General features: G+C 38.6%; 1 protein-coding gene across 1 annotated transcript in view; it reads left to right on the top strand.

The window, feature by feature from the left end:
* SLC5A8 (solute carrier family 5 member 8) overlaps positions 1 to 18520 on the top strand; it is a 41334-nt gene extending 22814 nt beyond the window's left edge. Inside the window, exons 10-15 of the mRNA XM_040990913.1 lie at positions 1858 to 1925; positions 10020 to 10106; positions 11980 to 12185; positions 14081 to 14184; positions 18034 to 18113; positions 18357 to 18520. Coding sequence (XP_040846847.1) covers positions 1858 to 1925; positions 10020 to 10106; positions 11980 to 12185; positions 14081 to 14184; positions 18034 to 18113; positions 18357 to 18482 — 671 coding nt within the window. The 3' untranslated portion in view covers positions 18483 to 18520. The remainder of the gene's footprint in view (positions 1 to 1857; positions 1926 to 10019; positions 10107 to 11979; positions 12186 to 14080; positions 14185 to 18033; positions 18114 to 18356) is intronic.
* The last annotated feature ends 5117 nt before the right edge of the window (positions 18521 to 23637 follow it).

The following is a 23637-nucleotide window of genomic DNA, read 5'->3' as shown; positions in this document are numbered from 1 at the left end:
ATGTCATTCATATTTGACTCAGAGAAATCTGCCTAGTATTCATCATTCACTTAAGCATCTCTAGTACATGTGTATGAGTCATCGATAAATTGGCTTTTCTTCTTTAGAGCAAACTTTACCTCAACACAGTAACACTAGTGTACTGTGACAGACACATCAAACAAGACTGTTTTGACTCACCATTTTAGGTACAATTATCATGACAGTAGCCTGAAATAAATATCTAATGAATATTTTCAGTGTTCTTTAAATGTAAATCAATTTAAATAGCAATTTCATTTTATTATACTCTCGATTTTAATCCTGGAGCAGAATTTCAGAGTGATAAAATGCTTCCTCTATAAGCATAAAACCTGCTATAGAGATACTGCAGTTATGGAAACAGGCTAGCATTTGTCCCATAATATATTGGAAATAAAACAGTGCTTCCTAAAGAGTACTTAAATTGGGTAATGATGGAATTATTGCAAGTACGTGGCTTAGTTGAAATGAAGAGGTGTGTATTTAAGCTCGTCAGACTCAGTCTTACTTCAGCTTACTAGTGTTTAGCCTTGAATGAATCTAATAACTTGTAGGTGTCTTTATTTCTTCATTTGGAAAATGGGAATGCTAGCAGGTTTAACTAGGAGGTTCTGAGATAACGCTTATGAAACAAGAGGCACTAACTTGTCCCCACGAGGTGATGTAGATGACTCATGGCAGATGATCTCAACTAGAACAGATGAAATTTTCATTCATTTTGAAGTACTGTACAGACTCACCATCCCAAGGAGTGCACAGAGAAAAACACAGCGGGTGTTTGATTTTTCTTCCAATATCATGGTGACCACTCATGAACTATTATTCGGTGGAAAGAAATCAAGCTAAATATACTAGGAAATATTATATATATTAGGAATGAGAGGCATAAAAATATCATTGCAAAAAGCACCCTTTCTCAAACAATCTGATACTTTTCACTCAGCTGCAATTATTTGTTCGCACACTTCAGAGAGGTGTGACTGTTCATATACGTAAGAGACGAGTAACATAAGGAATACACCAACTGTAAATGAGCAAGTTTCTCATTTTTCCTTTAAAATTTTGAGTATGGAAAATAACATCAACTGATTTCAGGTCATTTCTGCTAAAAGAAATTCTAACAATGACGTTTTCTGGGTAGAATAATTTAGAAAGTAGTAGATGCATCTGAAGAAAATTCGGAAGAACAGATTTCCGTAAAGTGATCATCAATAGCAGCCTGGGGATTTCTATGAAGTTTAGGGGGAAACAGCTGGATAGAAGAGGGAGTACAGTCATTCTCTTGAAGTTCTCTTTGCTAACTTAACTGAAAAATCTGGGAACAGAGATGAGGCTGGAGGGTGCAGATCACAATTTCCGAAGAACACCTGTTTGGGATATTTGCATCGCAAGAAAAAGAATGCTGAAAGTGAGCAGACTGAATTTCTGATGTTCCTTGCTGTCCTTCCTTCTTGTCCTGCAGAGCTCAGCTCAAGTCTGGGTTATGTTTGGCAGGTTGAAAACGGATACCTGAGCCACCTTTTATAGACAAATGTTTGTGGAGGATTGGATTTATAGCACAATAGTCCTTAGTCTTAAGATCCCTGTAATTAATTCCAGGGATTCTTTACTTATGTAAGCCACTGTTGGAATTAATCTTGAGACACAATAGAGGGGCTTTGTCCTCTTTGCATACCACTGATCCTCGCAGGAAAACAACCCTCCCTTTCTGTGGCTGGCTCTGGTGTATGTGGTCACTCTCCATTACAGTCATAGTATTCATGGTGAATTAAAGCTGAGGTGGTTTGCCCCATGGGAAATTCCAATTTTATCGTGGCTTCTCCTCTGTCCATTCAGGTGTGCTGTTTGGCCTGTGCTGTATTGCGATGGCTGCTCTGGCATCACTGATGGGAGCTCTGTTACAGGTAAGAGTAACCCCCGAAATTCGAGTCATAATCAGAAAATCTTTTTCTGAAATGTCTATGTGACCATCCTTCCAGACTTCTCTTGACGTGTGCTGCATCTACACAGATATACAAAGGGACAAAAATGACTCTCTATAAAAATATTCTACTTTGAGATAACTGTAGATTCACATAGAGTTGCAAGAAACAATACAGAGAGATCATATACCTTTTCTGCAGTTTCCCTCACTGTTAACATCTATTCATTTTAACAATTGACAGTATAATATTAAAATCTGAATACTGGCATTGATATAGTCATGATAAAAAGCATTTCCATTTTATAAACACATTCAGTTCCAGCCTGTCCCCAACTCCCTCCTTAACCTCTGGCAATCAATAATATTTTCTATATTCTCCACTCCTGTAATTTTGTCATGTCAAGAATGTTATCTATGGAATCAAACAAGATTGAGATTGTATGTATAATTAGTTGATACCTTTTTATTTTTGGACATTCTATGGTTTGAGTATATCATGGCACTTTTCTGTTAAAGATATCTGAACTGTTTCCAGTTTGAGGATATTACAAATACATCTGTTGTAGAAATTCATGTACGTGTGTGTGTGTGAGAGAGTCTTCATTTCTCTGAAGCAAATACTAAGTAGTGCAGTTACCAGATAGTTGAAATTATTTATTTATTTATTTATTTATTTATTTATTGTTTTAATTTCATTTCATTTTATGACACATTCATAGGCTCTGGGATTCCCCCAACCCCTCCCCATGCCTTCCACCCATGGTGGATTCCTCCACCTTATTACAGTAGTACAGTTCAGATCCAGTCATGATTCCTTCATTGCAAGCATGTACCATGCAGAGTCCAGCATCTTATTGTCCAGATAGATTCAACAGTTTCTTGTGGAGACCATCTCTGGTCTGAAAGCAGAGCTGGCAGAATATCATTCCCTCCAATGAAAACTCACAACACAACATCAACAACAATTTACAACACTGTGGAGTTAAACGACATGGTATTGAGTGACCGATATATATTAGAAAATGCAAGTTCTTAACCACATCCAGTGACTGCTTCATTGACATTTCAGTTTTAGTTTATACACAACTGGCTGCTTTACACATTAAAATGGCTCAAGGGTACTATTCAGCTGTCTCGTGTCTATTTTGATTTTTATATTTAGCAGTTTATGGTATTGAAGCATAATTTTTACTGAACTTGGTGAAATTTAGGATAGTCCAAACTGGCTTATAACTCTAACAAGGCATATGTCAACAGTTGAGGCACAGAACAGTTTTAGGAGCGGCGTGCAGAGAAATCTTCAATATCTTAGTGAGGAGTAACTAATCTTTGTGTCCTATCTAGTAAGGTATATGTGAGTCCAAGCTGACCGTTTCCTGTCTGGTTCTAAGCATTCCTTATTGGTTTCTGTCTATCTAATCTAATTTTGGGGGGGTTGGGGCTCTGGAGTGACCTTGATGGTCATTGCAAGAGAGGGTTGTACAGTTACCAGATAGTTGAGTTTTTTTTTTAAAGACACTACTCTTTTGTTTTCTGTAGTGATCTTGCCATTTTACACCGCTGGCATGTATGAAGAATTCAATTCCTTCTTATATTTTCCAACACTTTGTGGTTTCACTGTATTTTACATTAGCCATTTTATAGGTGTGTAGTGATATACTACTATGACTTTAATTTGCATTTTCCTAGTGGCGATGATGTTGAATGTTTTTTACTTGCCATCTCTGTATCTTCTTCCACAAAGTGTCTTTTTTTATTCACCCACCTCAATGTTGAATTCTTTGCCTTTGAAAATTAATAGTCTTTCACAGAGCAAGCTTTCAGTTTGTTGAAATCCAGTTTGTCATATTGTGTTTTTGTGAAGTGTACTTTTGGTGTGGAACTTATGAACTCATCCCCGATTTATCTGTTTTTTAAAGTGTAGAGGTTTACACTTCATATTTCAATCTACTTTGGAGTTTTTTGTAAAGTATGAAAGATGAAACTTAGGTTGACATTCTTTTTCTCCCAAGGGATTTTCAAGCAGTAGTGTTTGTTGAAATGCCTATCTTATTTCTATTCAATTGTCTTTGCATCTTCGCTAAAAATGTATTTGGCATATTTTCTTGAAAGCTGTGTTCAATTCCATTGGTTTATTTGTCCTTCCCTCTGCCATACCATACAGTCTTAATTACTGTAGCTTTACAATTTATCTTAAAATCTTTATTCTGATTTTGTTCAAAATTGTTTTAGCTATTCCATTTCTTCTGCCTTCTCAGATACATTTTAGAATAATTTTGTCTGTTAGAAGCATTGCTTATATTTTTATCACATTAAACTTTATCAGCATTTGAGAAAAACTGTCATCTTTACTATGATGAATTTTCTAAAATATGAGTGCAATAATGAAATGAGCTCTTTTGAGCTTAAATATTTCCCTTCCAGCATTGATGCAGCATTTTTTAAACCAACTTTTGATATTGTGTGTTCTTGTTTTGATTCAGTGGATATGTTTTTAAATTTTCTTTGACATACTCTTTTTCTTTACAATTATTTAGAAATGTGTCACTTGGCTTATAAACATTTGGACATTTTCTTGCTCTTTGTTACTGACTTATCATTTGAGTCTCCTCTGGCCAGAGAACATACCATGTATGATTTCTGTTTTATGGTCTAGGATGTATCTTTTTGTTCTATGGGCGTTTGAAGAGATTATGTATTCTGCTGTTGTTATGTGGAGGGTGTTGTAAATATCAACTATATTAGGTTTGTTGGTATGGCATTATTCTATATCCTTACTGCTTTTCTGTTTTTCTAATCAATTGTTGGGAATCGGTGATGGATTCTCCGAGTATGATTATGTATTTATGTATTCTCCATCAATTTTTCTTCTATATATTTGTGATTCTGTTGTTTGGTGCTTTCTACATTCGTAATTGCTAAAACTTCTTAGGGGATTAATTTCTGACATTGTAAAATGTCTCTGACAATTCTCTAATTAGTCTGATATTAATGTAGTTACTCATGCCTTCCTTTTTTCCTTTTAAACTATTTTTAAAATTATTATTTTATAATACAGTTCCATAGGCTCCCCAAGTTCCTCTTTAATGGTTGCATGATATGTCTTTTGTCATACAATACTTTGGATTTATCTGTATTGTTATGTTTGAGATGTTATATTATTGATAAATTTAGATTAAGTTTAAATAAGTATTAGTATATATTAGGGCATAAGTCTGTTTTTGTTTTAAGTACCCCATAGGGTGCTTAGAATTTAATTTTATCCATATTGTTTCATCTTCATCTTTTTATACAGCATTTTAGTGCTTCCTTTGTGTGTGTATATATATATATATATATACATATATAGTGATTCCTTTGTGTTTATATATTGTTTAGACAATATTTCCTTGAGCACTCCTCAGCTCTTTCTCTGTCTCATCACCTGTGACTCTGATGACTTGAATACTAGATTTCTTGTTTTAGAGTTCCACATTACACTGTTGTCCAACTGGGTTGTTTTTATTTATTTGTCTTTACATTCATGAGCTCTTTTCTCTGCTCCTTTTATTCTGCTGTTGAGTTTAGTCATTGAGATGTTTCAGTTATGGCATTTTTAAATTCTAAAATTTGTCCATTTGTCTCTTAAAAATTATATCTTTTTTCCTTTCTGTGAAGTTTTTTTTTTTTTGCATCTTTTCTGAAACCTCCCTCTTTTTTTTCCCAGTGTGTCCTAGTTGATGTTGGTCAAAAAAATTCCAATGTCTCAGTCTACATGGGTGGGCATCTATGGATTGTCTTCCAAAATTCAGTCTGAGATCTGGTTCTCGCCATGAAAAGTGATTTTTGACTGACGTCTAGGAATTTTTGCATTATGTGATGAGACTTTGGGTCTCACTCACACCTTCTGATGTTGGTGGATTTCCGGGACACAACTTCAGTAGGGTGAGGGAGGGTGCTGCCTCATGACTCCCATGTGGGGAAGAAGTCCAGGTTCCCCACTTGACCTTTAATGACCCCTGAGGAAGGAGCTCCTTGGTATGCCTGCTGGGCTTGCAGCATATGCGTTAGGAGATGCAGTCTGTCAGCAAGATCAATGGTAACCTCGAGGCCCATGCACGTGTCTTATAACACTGAAGTCTGGTGTCAGCCTGAGACGCAACCTGGCCCAAAGATTTCCAGAAGGTGAGGTCGCCTCATGACAGATGCAGCTCTCTTAAACCTCTGGCAAGTTTACCTTTGCAATAATAGTTTAAACTTGCTGTGTGAAAGAAATAGTTGGTGCCTGACCTCTATTAAATATCAGTTTAAATAAAGGGATAGGCTCATTTAGAACTTTTAGAATGGCTTTTGTGTAGAGACCCTCCCCGGCCCCATCAGTCACCTGACTTGTGGTTGCACTGTCAGCATTACAGGTCCCCACCTGACTCACAATTGTGAAGTGGCTGCCACCTCCACAATGAGTTACAATGATCAAGAACACATCCTAGGCCCCAGGGAGGTCCTCAGAGAGGTCCCATTCATGACATGCATAGAAATTCAAAGCCTGCTCAAAAACCTGACGCAGGGAGCTAATGAGAAAAGCACCTACTGTTTTTATCATATGTACCTGACTGCAGTCTACAGGTCGAGAGATAATCAGCTGGCATCCACCTCCAAAGACAACAGGATCGGTTCATTACTCAAAGATCATCATGTCAAGCTTGTTCAGGAGCCAGAGGGGAAGAGCGTGTGGAGACAAGCTCTTCCTGTTCTCTGCTGTAGTGATTGTTCAGGGCCTGGTGCACAGCACACACCAGCATGAGCCTCCTGACATCCAGAGCTCAAAGTGACCCACACAGAGCGGAAGGAGAAACGCAGCTGCTGAGGTATTTAGACATGCTCAGAGGAGACCATCAGCCACCACTCCCATAGGACAGAGATGCCCTGGGACAGACAGCTCAGAACACACTACCTCACAGCTGGTTTTTAGGGATGCCTCACCATGGGCCAAATCAACTTCCCCGAGGCTTACAACCCACACAGTCAACCAGACTATACAGGCTTTTATCACCCTGAGAAACAGATAGGTACAAATCCTCCAGTATGAATCGATCCCCATGAACAATTTGACCCCTCAATCTGCACAAAAGGGCAGAGCGGCCTCTACTGGCTGGTGTCTTGAAGCACACTCTCACATTGGTTCTCAATCCTCAAGAAACCCTTCAGATCATTCTTTCAGCTAGAATGTCCCATCCCCTTGCCCATCTGGGAAGCTCAACACACACACTTTTCCACCTGTTATAAAGATGTCTCCATTGTTAACACTCTGGAGCCATGCTCTGGTTACACAGCCTGATCCAACTGTGGCAGGTATTACCTGACTGATAATATCTGACTGGTTGTTTGTCCAGTAGTCTCTGGCGACATTTCCATCACCTTTTCTACAGCCGGTGCCTTCTATCCCTTGAAGCCATTTGGGATGGAAAAGATCCAAAAAGCTGGCTTGCCTGGACCATCTTCACGGTGAGGCTTTTGCAATGCTGACATGACCTCAAGTGGATAAGGCATCTCCAGAACTTGGGTTTGGTCCTGAGTCCTCCCAGGCCTCTTGACCCATTCCAGTCTGCACTGTGCTGTTATTCTGAAACTCAGAGCCTGCTTAAGTTCACTCAACTCCCTTTACATTGCGATATACTTGTTGGCAAAGCCCCGGTGTGCTCACTGCCTTCCATTTCCCCAAGTGGTCTGAGCAAAATATCCAGTTGAGACTTCTCCCCACCTATTGGCCAGTTCTTTGGCACTGAGGTCACTGCCAATTTCCACCTAAAGGTTACTTAAGCCATCCAAGAAGCTGGTGATTCAGCTTGTTTGGCATACCTTCACCAGCCTTCTACATTTGTCTATTCTTTATAGTCAACCCTGGTTACCACCTGCTCTACCTTGTCATTGGTGAAGCATAACATACTCACCCCTTAAATGGCTTACGTCTTATTTATTCTTCAACCTTCAGCTTAAACATGATGCAATCAGAAAGATACATCACTTGGATAAATTTGAAGTCTCTGCTAAATGTTCCTAGAGTACTTCCTCTTTTCGCATCATATTCACTGTCATACTTTATTGAATTTATTCATTTAAAGTCTATTTTACCAGTCTGTCAGTTCATGAAGATGAGGATGATGATGTTGTTATTCAGCACTACATGAAGTACAGCAACTGCAATGCTCAAAACAAAGATGGCATTTAACAAATTAAGTATAAGGTACCTGCTTCAGTATTGGTTTCTAAATGCTGACTTTGTAATTCCAAGTGCTACCTTCCTAAAATTTCTCTGGCTGCTTGAGATCCTCCTTTGGGAGTCCCAGATCCCTTCATGATCGAGAAAGCTCAAAGTTAAGATTGAGTAAAGAAAGGATCCTCTAAGATGCTATTCCAGTCCAAAGGCTTGGGTCTGTTTGGGTTGATTGTTACTTAAGGCACCTGTTTTTAAACCGGTCTGATGTCACCTCTGATTTTCTGAATAAATCAGTGAAGTTCAGAGGCTCCAAGCCTATCCAACACACCTGAGTCATAAGACGTCTTCTGAGTGTACTTTTCCCGTAGTCTACTTCAAAGCTGATAACTCGTAGTGTGATCAGTTCCCCATTCTTTCATGTGTCAGCTCCGACCTGACTGTACGGTGACATCTTCTGTTAGAGTTGCCACAATTCGAAGCCAGTTTTTGCTTCATCTCTGGTCAAGGTCTTATTTCTCCTGGCTGATCCTGTCTTAGATACCTTCCATGTATTTCCAAAATTGGTTCACAGATCACACTGTCACAACTTCCCCAGGGATCTGGCGTCTCTCGCAGCTTGCAGGGGAGTCCTTCTCCCTTTCTACTGAACTCTGCTGTGAATTCACTCATCTTTGATTCCACACTCCTCACACACAGGTTTTGTCTCACCAGCACCCAAACTCCTATCCATATTCCACAAGGTAGGAGAATGATGTTGACAAAGACACTTATATAAAACACAGGCTGCAGTCTATTCCCTCTAATGGTTTCTTGATTAAATGTTTTCTCTTGGAATATATTTGCCCTACTCTATTAGGTCTCTTCCCTGTGACAAACCAAACTGCCCTATATTTTATGGCTTTGTCCAATCCTAAACACTGGGCATCTGATAGTTATTTGGAAATGCCTATCTTGGAAGCTGGAGTTATTTATGTTTCCTCATTCTTCACGTCGGGATCTTCTTCCATCTCTTGGGTTGGCATTTCTATCTCAAAATAAATGTTATAATTACCTGATTCAATTTTGTATTTGTTTCTACATGATTTGATTAGCCTTTGTCTTTTTTTTTTAAATATTTATTTACTTTTATTGGAAAGTCAGATCTACAAATAGGAGAGACAGAGAGAATGATCTCCCATCCGATGATTTACTCCCCAAGTGGCCACAACAGCAGGAGCTGAACCAATCCGAAGTCAGGAGCCACTTCCGGGTCTCCCACATGGGTGCAGGCTCTCAAGGCTTTGGGCCATCATTTAATGCTTTCCCAGGACACAAGCAGGGAGCTGGAAGGGAAGCAGGGCTGCCAGGATTAGAACCAGTGACCATATGGGATCCTGGCATGTTCAAGGTGAGGACTTTAGCCACTAGGCTACCGTGCCAGGTCCCCAGCCTTTGTCTTTCAAAGCATATTTTTATTTTAGTGCCATCATTAGGGAGCCAAATCAGAAATGGCAACTGGATTTCATTGCCATCCATAGCCATTAGACTACTAGCTAGTTTGAGGAGGGCTTTGAGACCACTAAGCAACAAAGTAGTGATGTGACCCATTTACAGAGTGGCCCTGATTTCTGCCTGCCTTCGGGCGCTCTCAGTGTCTCAGGATGATCATCTTTGCATTTGTTACCAGGACGAACAGATGGAGACTTGAGCTTGAGAAACAGAAGGTTGCAAGTTTTAGTTACCTCTTTTGCAGTGACGAAACTGCCATGGATAAACTGATTTTTTTTTTTTTTTCAGAAGAAGCCTGAGTACTTTAAATCATCATCCTGATGAATTTATTTCAAAACATTTTGGCTTGGAGTTGGGGTTGCTGTTGTTGACTTTTTGTTATTTTTGTAGGCAGCACTCAGCATATTTGGAATGGTTGGTGGACCACTTCTGGGCTTGTTTTCACTGGGCATCCTGGTTCCTTTTGCCAATCCAATCGTGAGTATAAAGAATATGAGTCAAGGTTACTATGCTAACTACAATAGAAGCTCTATATTTTTTTTCTCAGTTGTAAAGATATAGTTTCTTTGGGATCTCTCAATATTGACTTTTCCTGATGACTGAAATGACTCATTTGATGTTTGGCTCCCTGCTCATAGCCTGGGGAGGTAGCCTAGGTACTTGGGCTCTTGGCTGCTGGCTTCTGCTTAGTTCAGCCCTGGCTATTGTGGCCACTTGGGGAATGGACTAGCAAATAGCTTTCTCTCTCTCTTGCCCTTCCCTACCGCCCCATCTCCGTCTTAGCCTAAAAAGGGTGGTCATATCTGGAAATATTATTAAGAAAGATGATAGTTATTCTCCAGACATAGCTATACCTAGAAGTACTAAATTTTGTTTGGAAAAAATGAAATAGAAATTGTTTCTCTGAAATCAAGGACAAAGTCTACCAGCTCAGTTCTGCTGCAAGATGAAGTTCAGGAAAAGTTGACCATACACACTTGGTTCAGATATCCATGGAGTAACTCATCAATGATGACTTTACATGCAAAATTCTGTAAACAGTGTTAGTAATTGTCCAGGCAGACAACAGTCAGGGCTGGCGTTGTTACTGTCTGCGTTCCTTTGGGGTGGCCTTTTTCCTTGGGTTCTTCCCTCCTCATTCACACATTCACTCACTCCTTCAGTGAATATTTGTGGAATGGACATTGTTGTGGAAGAAAACTAAATGTTTGCCCTCAAGAATTGTTTTGCACTTGTGGAGATCTGAGAAACCCTGCACAATGCTGAAAGTCAGCTCAGCATGACCTGTAAATAACTGGCCGTCATACTATGCCAACCTGTTAGTGAAACAAAATGACGGTGTCCCTACTGGGTGTGCATGGTGGTGAGCTGCAGGCACCAACATTAAAGACACACAATGCAGAGCTCAAGGAGCTTGCAACTTGTGAAAATGCTCACAGTTCTCACCTTTAATATCCGTTTCTGATCTGACCAGTGGCTTTTCCTCTTTCCATCTTTCGTCCTATCCTGTTATGTCATGCACATTTCCCTGCTACTGGATTCTTACTCCTACATGAGGGGAATAACCGTCCAGAAGGAGGTGAGCTCTGGAGCCCATCCTTGGAGCGAGAACGTAAAACATTGAAAGGCTAGCAGAATGCCTGGGTTATTGCTACACACACACACACACACACACACACACACACACATATGCCATAGAGCACACAAATCTTTCAAAGACGTGGGATTCAGACGATTTCAGAGGTGAGAGGTGGGCCAGGTTCTCCCCTCTGCATGACCTCTATTTCTAGACAGGTTTGGTTGTGTGCACTGCCGCAGCCATTTGTAAACACGGGCTGCTAGTTTCCTCCTACGTACCCCACAGCACAATTACACCCATGCTTATTGTTGAGTGTTAAAGAAACTCTGACTAGGCTTTCTTCTTGTTAATGTGCAGCTCATAGGGCATGCCATTTGTTTATAGATTTGGTAACATAGAGGGACAAACGGCCTGGAGTCAGCGACATGACTGCTTTGGTTGTTGGGTGCGAGGTCAGAGCAGAGTGCTAGTTAAGGAAACACAGTGGAAAGAAGTGGTTTATGAGGCTTTGGAAATGAAAAATAAGCAGAGACTGATGACCACTTAATTAGGAATATGGAAAAAGACGTGTACAGAATCTCCCGGGTTCCAGGGGTGAGGGATCAGGAGGCAATGGTATTTTGAAGAAGAGAAAGAAGTTTTGTGAAGGAAGACAGTTTTAGGAGGGAAATTGGTAAACTTGGGTTGAACTATGTTGAACTTAAATTTTTAATGTTAATTTCCATCTCAAAGAAAACTATTTATCTTTTAAAAAGTTCCTTTGTTTTTCAGGGAGCACTTGTTGGTCTGATGTGTGGATTTATCGTTTCTTTATGGGTTGGGATTGGATCTCAACTTTATCCTCCACTTCCTGAGAGAACTATGCCATTACACCTTGAAACCCGTGGCTGTAACAGCACGTACAATGGCACAGATTTAATGGCAACCACAGAAATGCCATTTTCGACTAGTGCTTTCCAAGTGCACAATGTTGAAAGGTATTAAGTTGTGTCATAATATTGCATTCTAAAAAACTTATATGACAAGTAAGACAAACCAAATTGCCCTTTTTCTTCTAACATTATAGTTTTACCTAAGTCTGAAATGCATAGAGCCCATAGCACTTAGAGGTATCCAAAAATAGCAAAAACACCATGTTTTCTTCATTTCTGTACAAATTTCTCCTACCTATAGGTCTGGTGATGACTTATTAATGAAATAAATCCTATGAGTGAATCCTGCCAAACATCAATCCTAACTGAATGAAAACTATCTTTAAAAATGTTTAAAATGAAAACACAACTAGAAAAGGAATACTGCTGATTTTGTCTTTAAAAGAGAGCGTTTGCTAACAGCTACAGTTAACTAAGTGTATTCAGTAACTGCTGCGCATTTTGTTTTAGATTCCAGATCTTCCTAACAGTAGCAAGGAGTTGCCGCTATCATTTTGCTGTTGGAGTTTTCACTTGTGTGGCACACTTTTGAGCCCCAACTTGTATGATTTAATAAAATTACACAGACCTAGTGGTAGATGAGGGTTTCCATGTGTAGTGGATATAGGAGCAAGGCTTTCCTCAGTGGACACGCAGAAGTCTTAAAGCACAAATCTCATAGATTTGTTCAAGGAATGTTAGTGTCAAGCCATTCCTATCCAGAGCTTGCCCTGCCACCAGCTTACAAAGAATGACATCCTTAGGGAATAAATTCCTGTTAGTTCAACCTGTTATGTCTCTTTCTTAAAATGGACACTTTCCTGGAAGGGGTATTATTGTCACATAGGCATTATTGCAATTCATGTCTTGAGGGAACTTCTTCCTGGGGAGAGGGTGCAGGAGGAGACAAGGCAGGCCATCTCTATGTGGATAGAGAGAGAAGAGGTCATTAGTGAAGATTTGACCACTTGAAGTTCTGAAGGGACGGTACAAGGAATTCAGACAGAGTTGTAGACAAGTGTGAAGGCGCTATTGTGAGGGTGTTGGGAACAGTCATCAGAGTAAGTCAGAAAGGGACCACAGATCAATTAAGGGTTAAGGGGACACTCAGAATGTCCTTTTTCTTTCGCAATTTTGCTTGGTGTTCGTCCTAGGTAACTATCTTAAATGAAGAGCCTAAGATGAAATGCTTATTTAGATTCCAAAACAAATACATTTGTTGAGATTTATGATGTGGCTAATAGTATAATAATCAAATGTTCATGTTAGGTTGGTCCACAAAATAATTCAAGAAATAAACAAGAATTTGGGGGCATTAACTGTACCTAGGATTGTTATGGCCATTATTTAATATCCATCAGAGAAAGCATTTTATTACTATCCATGTGATCCTCCTTTCCAAGAAACTATAATTTTTGAAGAGAATTTGCTAATAAATATTGAACAAAAAACTCAATAAGCACTGGAAGACTGTTTTCAAAAATTCTTTGTTAATCGGATGTCAGGTCAAATAACATTTGTTTTCAAAGGCTTTTTCTGTCCCTTCTTGGTGGCTTCGTCACTTCTTCTCCATTCAGTTAAGGTCAATGTCATATCACATTGCTTTATTATCCTTAAAGCACTTCCCACCAGTGGAAATTATGTTTATTAATTTGTTTCCTTAGCTGTACTTCTCTCTACATTAGAATATAAAATTTATGTGGCTAGGAGCCCATTTATCTTACTTAAAGTTGATTCCAGTGTCAAGAACAGCTCCTATAGCATATAAATAAACATGGAATTTAAGTATCTGAGTATATTTCAAATTCTTGATCTAATAAGACAAAACCAAGACAGCAGATAACAACATTAAAATATTACTCAACATTCTATTTTGGCATTGCTCTGAGGATCAATGACACATAACTTGTACTTGCTAGCATCACTACATGAAATCTCACAGTGAAATTTTTGTCTGCTAGGACTCCACTGATGGATAACTGGTATTCCATATCCTACCTGTATTTCAGCACTCTGGGAACTTTAGTAGCATTATTTGTGGGGATGCTTATCAGTTTATTAACAGGTAAGTAAATATTGCTGTTATTGTATCTACATCTGTGTCGGTTTTTACAGTTTGATAGCCACATATGTGTTTTATTATGATCCTGCTAACAACTGGCATCATTCTTTTTTTCCATTTTTCTTATGGGGGATTTAAAAGCTTAGACGTGAAGATGGAAGACACATGTCTACTTGAATCTTGGTTCTGACATTCAGTAGCTAGCTGCTTGGACTTTGTCAAGGCATACAGCTGCTCTGAACCTGAGCTTGTTTATGTGTGAAATGAGGATAGCAGTTAAGTGACTTGCTTCCCCTGCAAACTGCTGTGGGACTGAAATAAGATGCTTGACACAACTGTATGTTGGCTAGCTCTAGCAATGCTGCGGCTTTCCCACATGTAAGGGAACTTCAAGAAGTTCCTGGACAATAAGTCTTATGAAAAAAATATGTGTGGATTTCAAAAATTTAGAAATGAAGTAAGCTTATCTTTAAGCTCTATTTTCTTAATGAACTTTTTCAAATGCCCTTGTGTGTTTACAATAACCCTAGGCTGTGAGTTTTCCATATTTTTTTACACAATGTAAAATACACAAGCAAGGAAAATGAGAATTATGTGTAAACATGTGAAAGTTTTTGTAGAAGTTCATAAACATTCAAAATGCATTTTAATGATCAGACTGATAATATAGCTACTACACATTGTTACCTGGGATCGCTGCAGAAGTGTCCTCCTCATTCTGTGACTTCCCTAGGCCTCCATCCTGGGCTGTGCTTCCTGCTGCCTGACACTCCCCTCATTCCTGTTTATCCCCTTAATCGAATGGAGCATATTCTCTGGCACCTTCTTGAGAAAGAGCGGATAAGAGAAGAGGCTGGAGAAACTTTCTCTTTCACCTTACACTACATTGCTGAGTTGCTGAGAGAGAATCTTAGGTTAAAAATCACTTTATTTGGGGCACATTTCAGTTCCCTTTTAGCTTATATCTTATCCCTGCCAAACACCTACTTATACCATGCTACCTGCTGACACTTGCCGTGTGACCTGTTTCTGCAATGCCAACCTTGCTTGAAGCCCTCAGTAGGATCCTTTCAATTGGATGACTTTTGTATTTCATTTCTGGGCAAACTCTTGTTTGGCAATTTCCTGTTATTTTCCTGTGTTTCTGGAAACTTTAGTTTGTCAAATGTTTGAAGCTTGGACTGTTGCTCTAACTTTCTATTTTCCATCTCTGTCTTTTAGGTCTACTATGTGGATATTTTTTTTCAATTGCTATGTCAATAATTCTCAAAGGAGCACTGTGATCCACTTTTGAAAATAGTCTGTAGGGGGACGAGGGCAGGGAGGAGGCGATTGCAGGAATCCAGGTGAGGTTCCAAGCGGCTGGGACCCAGGTAGCTAGGGTGGAGCTGGGACACCTACTGGGCTCCCTAACCACCTGCATTCCCTTATACTTGCATCTATCACAGCCAACAAGGACAAGCTCTTCTACACTCTCCTACAAATATGTCATAAGTAGTCGGACAGTCTACCTTCATTTTGCCCAAGTCAGGCCGATGTCTTTGCTCAGAGCAAATAGCACTGTGCAGCCTTATAGAGTCCTCTTAGCAGCTGCTTTCTGGCACCTAGATAACTCTATTTAAAACTTCTACTATGCTTGTATTTATAATTCAATGTTTGTAACAAGTTCTTAACTCTCAATCATTGTAATTGTTACTTCTTTTCCTAAAAGACTATGCTTTGTCTCATACGTAAAATTATTGGCACAGGATTATTATTCTTTTTTGATACATTGTGAGGCAAACGTAAAACTTTTTTTCCCCACAACTTATCCAATTATATCAAATTAGGAATGTACCTAACCTGTCATCTTTTATTGTTTTGATTTTTTTTGTTCTTAATCAACCTATTTTATTTTCTTAAAGCAAGTGGAGTATCAGTGTATTCTTTTTGAATAGTCCTTATTTTCTCCTTAGGTGCTGCTTTTTTTTTTTAAGTCTTATTTATTTGAAAGTCAGGGAGAAGAGAGAGAGAGAAAGAGAGAGAGACACAGAGAGAGAAATGAGAATGAGAATGAATGAATGAATTTCCCAGTTGCTGGTTCACTCCCAAATGCTTGCCAACAGCTAAGGCTATTCAAGGTCAATGATAGTGCCAAGGACTCAGTCCAGGTCTTCCACCACTCTGACTGCTTTGAACTCAACTATCAGAACTATCACTTGTTACTTCTCTGGAAACTCATTGGCTAGAAGATTGAATTAGAAGTGGAATTAGGATTTAGACACGCCAACATGAGATGTGGATGTCTCAGGCAGAAATTTAAATGCTGTGCCAAACACCGACACTATAACATGCTTTGATTCTGATGATCATATACAACTCTGTCTTTAGTTTTAAAAACAAATACATTAGACAAGTGAACAGACATTTTCCAGTGATGAAAAACACTTCAACTTTATGAATTTCAAAAATTACTTATTCCTATATCACAGCAGTATTTGTACTTTAAACAAATTATAGGAACATACACATCTGATGTTTCTTGGGACAACATGTTTTAGAACCTACTGAAGGGTACCGGAAATTTGTAGGAGTTTAGGCCATACAGCCTTGGTTGGAAGTGCAGCTCTACTTGATTCCTTAGTATGTACAAGAGTGTTTGTTCATCATCAGATGGGGTATTTAGCTCAGAAGCAGACCATGAGCTGTGAGCACAGCAACTGTACCCCAGCACCCAGCAGAGCCTCTAGTATACAGTAAACCCTCAATTGTGTCAAGTGAATTAAAGTTGATCATATTACCAGAACAGAAGTATTTGCATGAAAGTTGTGGTTCTCAAACTTAAGTGTGGATAATAGTTACTTTAAAACTTTGATGACAGTTCAGTTTAGTGGCCTTACCTGGACGCATTCCAATTTGGTCAGTCCAGGAGGGCTTCAAGGACTTCAAGGGATCTGAATTGTAAGTATATTTCCTAGATGATTTAGATAAAGGTGGCTTAAGCATCACTCTTTGAGATACGTGACTTTAAAAAGCATACTCTTTGATCCACAAATAAAACAGCCAAAAGGACAGGATTTTATAAAGCAAAATCTTAGGGAAGAAGACTGGTTCAAACATTGTCAGCATATTAATTTTCATTTAAACAATTTATTCAACATTTTATAATCTTGTGTATTTCTTCACATACATAAGAGCATATATTTGTAACCACCAAACTGGGGAAAGGCAACTCTACCACCTGAAGTGGAAGTAGATGGCTTGAGGTTCTATCAGTGGATCAGGGAGGGTGCTTCTCAATCCATTTTCATAACAGCACTGAAACAGGTGACTTTTTCTCTAGTTCAGTACCAGACAAAGCAGTTGGTTGCACTTAAAAGCCATATTACTCATGCATACATATAATACATACATACGTACATATATATACACACATACCTACATAAGTATTTAAAGTGCATACACTGTACAGAATGCATGACAATTATATAATATTAATATAAAATATTTACTCTTGGACTGCAAGAACTACACGTGACTGAGGGACGAGGGAGTGGGAAGAAGAGTAGGATGAAGTCTTCTAGCACATTTAGAAGTTTCTCTTGGAGTGGGTATTTAGCCTCGTGGTTAAGGTGCCAGCTTCTCCAATCTGATTCTTGCAGACCCTGGGAGCAGTGGTGCTTCCGGTCCAGGTAACTGAGGTCTTTCTGCCTCTATGAGACCTGGACTGAGTTTTTGCCTCCTGGCTGTTGCAGGCATTTGGGGCAGTGAACAACAGAGAGGCGTGCCCTCTGTCTGTCCCTTTGCGTAGAATGTCACAGTGTAGTTGCAAGTTTCTTTTTAGCGAGGGAAATAATGTCTTTTTCTTTTCAGGAGGAAGAAAGCAGAACCTAGATACAAAATTCTTACTGACCAAAGAAGACTTCTTATCTAATTTTGATATTTTTAAGAAAGTAAGTTGGCTTTGATTTTTTTTTTTTAACTTTAGGAAGCTGGGCTTTATTATGTGATTGGAACACAAGGTAGCCACTCACCTCTCCACTAAACAGTTGTGGACAAGGATGGCATATTGTCTTTTGTCTTGGCACTTTCTATATCTCTCCCTTCAGTAGATTACAAACTTCAGAGAGAGAAAGCAGTACAGTGATTTGAAAGAACAGCTTCTTTCTTCTAATCATGTTAACATTTTCTTTTAGAAGAGGCATGTTTCAAGCTACAAATCTCATCCAGTGGAAGATGGTGGAATTGATAATCCTGCTTTCAGCCACATCGAATTGAATGTCACAGATCAAAGTGGCAAGATCAATGGGACTCGTTTGTAAAGCTGCTCTGAAACTAGACGATCTTAATTCATGTCTCAATTTTGTATGTTTTTTCTAAGATAATGGGAACAGGTTTAGATTTTTTTAAAGTCTGTCTTGACTATTTTAAGGGACACATTTTTGTTAGAGTGAAGTCCTTCCTTCTCACTGACTGATATTATCCTGTAGGTAAGAGTTTCAGCATCAACATGGCTTGATTTGTCTCTCAAGTCTCTCAATTATTCCAAGAAGCTTTGGTTGTGAAAGTTATATTTGCATGTATGTTGAAAGGTTTGTACATATAAACATGATAGTTGATGGTGAAAGGCATTTTAAAATTGGGCTATCATTGAAAATATTTCCCATGCCTTTGGTGCTCACATATGAGTTCTGGAAGTTGTCAAAACCATAATTTTGTCCCCTTTGCCACTCCTCTCTTCTTAGGGAGCAATGACATGACAGACCTACTTTGTTCAGGTCTCCCAGCAGCCCAGGACACATTGGTCAGTTGGAGCGCACTGTGGCTTAGGAAGGCGGTGATGTGGAACAGAACATGGATCCAACGATTATGCTCTTTGGGTCACTTTGGTTTGTTCTCCAGTGCTCCTGGCTTTGCTTCTACTACTGGTAGAGTGTGGTTCTTATTTGCATTCCTAGATTCTTATTTACATTCCAAACCCAACAACTTTGGTTTGGATGTGTACTTTGTTGAGTTTCCTTCATAATTTCTTTTTTTTTTTTCTGTTGCCCCGGACTTGGACATATTTTCAGACATTCAATGCTGGCTCACTAAATCTGAGTCTATAAATGATAAAATTCCATTGGCTTGATATCCAGTATAGATAGATAGATTTGGCGATCCAAAAATTTTTTTAATTAAAAATGGTTAGGTTCCATGGAGTTAAATGGTCACATTTAATACATGGGATTAAATGATGATATTTAATACTATCAATTTGAACTTTCCAATATCAACTAATTTGCAATCAAATTGACTGAGATACATGTGCTTAGAAATCTCAAAACTCTAATGTATGTACCCAGTAAAGAACTAAATGACACAGGGAAACACTACCTTTTTAATGTATTAAATACATGTTCCATGTTCTAAAGTTTCAAGTGCCAATTTCAAAAGTTAATGAACTGCTTATTTTCCTAGCTAAGAGTCTGGTTGCAGGATTTCATTGGTAACTTATTTTTTTTTCTATATAATCCACATTAGATACTATTTAAAAGGTTTTAAAAACATTTTTCAATTTTTTAAAAAAGAGAAATATTCAGACATGTAATTTTTATAGCTAAACCATTTTGTGTTTTTTGTGATCTATATTTTTTAGGAAATCATGTTCTCTATCTTTAGAGGTTGTGAATTGACAATAATAACAATAAAAAAACTAGAAAATAGTACTTACCGGTGGTAAAGAGTCATAAAACATTTAAATTAACTGTATACTCATGGAAAACATCAAATTTACAAACATTTCTACAATGTTTTAATGCATAGAAAGGAATGATCCAGTTGGTTTTGTGTGCGTATGATTGGAACCACCATTGCTTATTATTCAGAATGCCTGTGTGTAGAATGCTGTGATTTTGGAAATACAAATCAGGTTAAAAAACCTTTTTCCTATGACTTCTAAAGGCTTGTGCAGTGTTTTCTTAATATGAAATATGAAACTTGTAATATTGTCTTCTGTCCTTTAGACAAGCTATGTCTTTGTAATACTTGGAATTACTGATATTTTATTTTTATAAACACATAAAGTACCAAAGTTCCTAAGACATCAACATCATATTATTATTAACTTAAAAGCATTTGTCTTGGACCTGGTGCTGTAGTCAAGTGGCTAAAGTCCTTGCCTTGCACACCGGGATCCCATATGGCCGCCGGTTCCTGTCCCGGCAGCCCCACTTCCCATCCAGTTCTCTGCTTGTGGCCTGGGGAAGCAGTTGAGGACAGCCCAAAGCCTTGGGACCCTGCACCTCCAAGGGAGACCTGAAGGAGACTCCTGGCTCCTGGCTTTAGATCGGCTCATTTGTGGCCACTTTGGGAGTGGACTGGCAGGCAGAGGATCTTCTTCTCTGTCTCTCCTCCTCTCTGTATATCTGACTTTCCAATAAAAAATAAATTTTAAAGAGGGAGGTATGGGTGAGCTAGTCCCCATGCTGGGCTCAGGAGGCTGTTTTGTGGCTATCTGCATCATAGTCTGGGCTCTGCTCCTCCTCCACCAAAAAAAAAAAAATCTTAATTTCTAATTTTTGTGATAAAACCAAATGGGGTAAAATTTTAATATATTGTAATAAAATTATTATTTTTAGTTATTTTAAATTGCATATACTGTATCATGTTGTCTGTCAATGGTCAATGTTTTGTTGTTGGCAGCTGTGTGCCCTGGAGTTCATTCGTAACCTCCTCTCTTGGTGGTACACAGCACTGAACTCGTGCCCGCCTCACAGAAACAATGTGAGTCTAAAAGATTGGGTTGAGCATCTTGGCAGAACAGTTACTTCAATAACTCAAATCATGTTATCTAGCATTTCAATATGACTTGGACTCCAAGTTTCAGAAAAAGTCACTTGCCAGTGTTTTAAAAGATGAATTGCTAACTATTTCCAATGTCATGGTAATACAGATATTGCCTTCTCTAAAAAACATGTGTGCCACAGGAAAATTATATTTAGGAGTCAGTAGAACTATTCCAAGAAAGAGAATGTGAAGCATGAGGAAAGATCTACATCAATCATATTCACCATAGAGAGATGTGAACCTTCAATAGGTAGAATGTCACATAGCCCAAATTCATACCTATCTATTAGTTGCTCATATAGTCACTTTATCTCCAGACCAGTGATTCTCAAAAAGGGCAGCTTAGTCCTTGAGAGGACATTCAGACGTGTCTGGAGACACTTTTGGTTGTGACAGTCACACTGGGGTACCACCGGCATCTAGCAGGTTGAATATATAGAAGATGCTAATTCTATGAGGTAGGGGAACTCTCCTCCACTCAAAGAAGTTATCCAGCTCAGGTCATTGGTTAGCTAGAGTTTCGAGGATCTCCTGCCCTGGAGATGGAGGTTGGTTTCCCTGAAGTCACACAAATAGGTTGTGTTTCCTTAGGGAAATGCCCTGACTCTTCAGTCTGCACAAGATGGAAATGTCACTAGCATATGTATTGTTATGATGTTTAATAATGGGCATGTATTTTGACAGCCACTGTGAAAATTCTGAAGACTCTGGAATTCTGAGTAATTATTTCAACAAGGCATAGGATGTGAAGATCTCATAATTCCTTATACATTAAAAATTATAGGAAGTTTTTTAATTATAGGAAGTATTTTTAAATAATCAAGTATTTATAACGCAGATTAATGAGATGGGGGTGGAGGTGAGAAGGAGAAAGTAGTACTTCCTATTGATTCTTATAGGAAATGCTGAGATTTTTCCATAAAGATTGATTTAAATTACACTAAATGCATGAAAATGCAGTTATTAAAATTTTATTGTATACTTTTGCATTTAATTTTTGTGCCCATTGCTTATGAAAAAGCTTGGGGGAGTTGAATATCAGGTGTAAAACTAATTTGACGGTTGTAAATATAATTTTTCAAGTTGATTAAATTTTCTTCAAGTGTCCTTGCAGTTGCATGTTCTTGGAGAACCAGCATGAAATTTAATATAATTACTTTGATCATCCTTTATGGAAAGATATTTTTGCTCTATTAACTACACAAAGGACCCTTTCTAAATGCTGTAGTTAGGTGCTTATAAAAATGTAAACAAGTAAACATGCAGAACTCGTTAGTGAAGAATATTTTATATTTTGACAATACTGTATTTGGAAAGAATATCTTATATTTTGATAATACTGTATTTGGAATTAGGCATGAAAAATACCAACTTATTGCTGCAGCTTAAAATTTTAATTGAGGTAATTTTTATAAAGTTGGATGGGACAAAGAAACCTTTAGATTAGGATAAATTGTAGGGTACCAGTAGAAGATGTTTTCAGTGAGTTTATTCAGGTTCTTCACAGTTTCTTGGTTAAGGCTAATTTCCTTCCTAAGAGCCTTAGGTCTTGCTGCATGGAGCAACAGACAAAGCATTCTGGACTTGTAGCTCCTCAACTGTTCCCTTGAAATAATCAACGTAACAATTCAGCTTATTTTGAGATGGCTTATCCTTACATGTTTTGGTACTAACCATGACTGTGACTATTCCTAGTTACCCAATTTGAAAAGGCGTAACAGAAGAAGTAGGTATCACCACCTAAGTCAAAGATTCCGCTTCCCCATTCTGTCTTTTGGTTATCTAAATGAAAGCATTAGGCACAGCCAGTAAGCCTCCACTTATGCCTGCATTCTGAATGGAGTCCCTGGGTCCAAGTTCAAGCTCTGATTCCAGTTTCTTGCTTAGCCACACCCTGGGAAGGCAGCAGATGATGGCTCAAGTACAGGAGTGCCTGCTATCCATGTGGGAGACCTGGATTGAGTTCTGTCGCTAAAAACTCATTTCAAGTTCTTCATGCTTTCACAATCTTTTCTCAATTTTGAAATCTGTATTCACAGCTGTATTCTTGGTATCTGGAACTGAGTCTGATCCATTGAACACTTTCAGAATAAAAACCAATTTAGTTGCCACATCTTAGAGTTTTCATCTACTTTTTTTAAAAAATTGACTTTTTATTGGAAAGTCACATATACAGAGAGAAGGAGAGATAGAGAGGAAGATCTTTCATCCCAAGATTCACTCTCCAAGTGGCTCAGCCAGACCTGAGCTGATCTGAAGCCAGGAGCCCCGAGCTTCTTCTGGGTCTCCCACAGGGGTGCAGGGTTCCAAGGCTTTGGGCCATCCTTGACTGCTTTCCCAGGCCACAAGCAGAGAGCTGGATGGGAACTGGTGCCCCATAGGATTCTGGTGCATTCAAGGCAAGGATGTTAGCTGTTAGGCTACTGCACTAGGCATCTTTTTTTTTTTTTTTTTCTTCAAAAAGTGAATGTTCATAGGTTTCATTGCCTGGAAAGGAGATTCCTTATGTGAATGGCATGTGCTTAGTGTTTATTAAGGAGTGCCTTAGGGCTTATTAACTGTGTAAGAAAAGGGACAGATGTAGGTTTGAGCAGAAATGGAAATTGGGCTCCAGTGTGGTCTCAAAGATAGTCTTCCCATAAAACATTT

Source organism: Ochotona curzoniae, unplaced genomic scaffold (genome assembly GCF_017591425.1).
Source record: "Ochotona curzoniae isolate NIBS_2020 unplaced genomic scaffold, NIBS_Ocur_1.0 contig_1014, whole genome shotgun sequence".
NCBI lineage: Eukaryota > Metazoa > Chordata > Mammalia > Lagomorpha > Ochotonidae > Ochotona > Ochotona curzoniae.
This window is presented reverse-complemented; position numbering and strand designations above follow the sequence as displayed.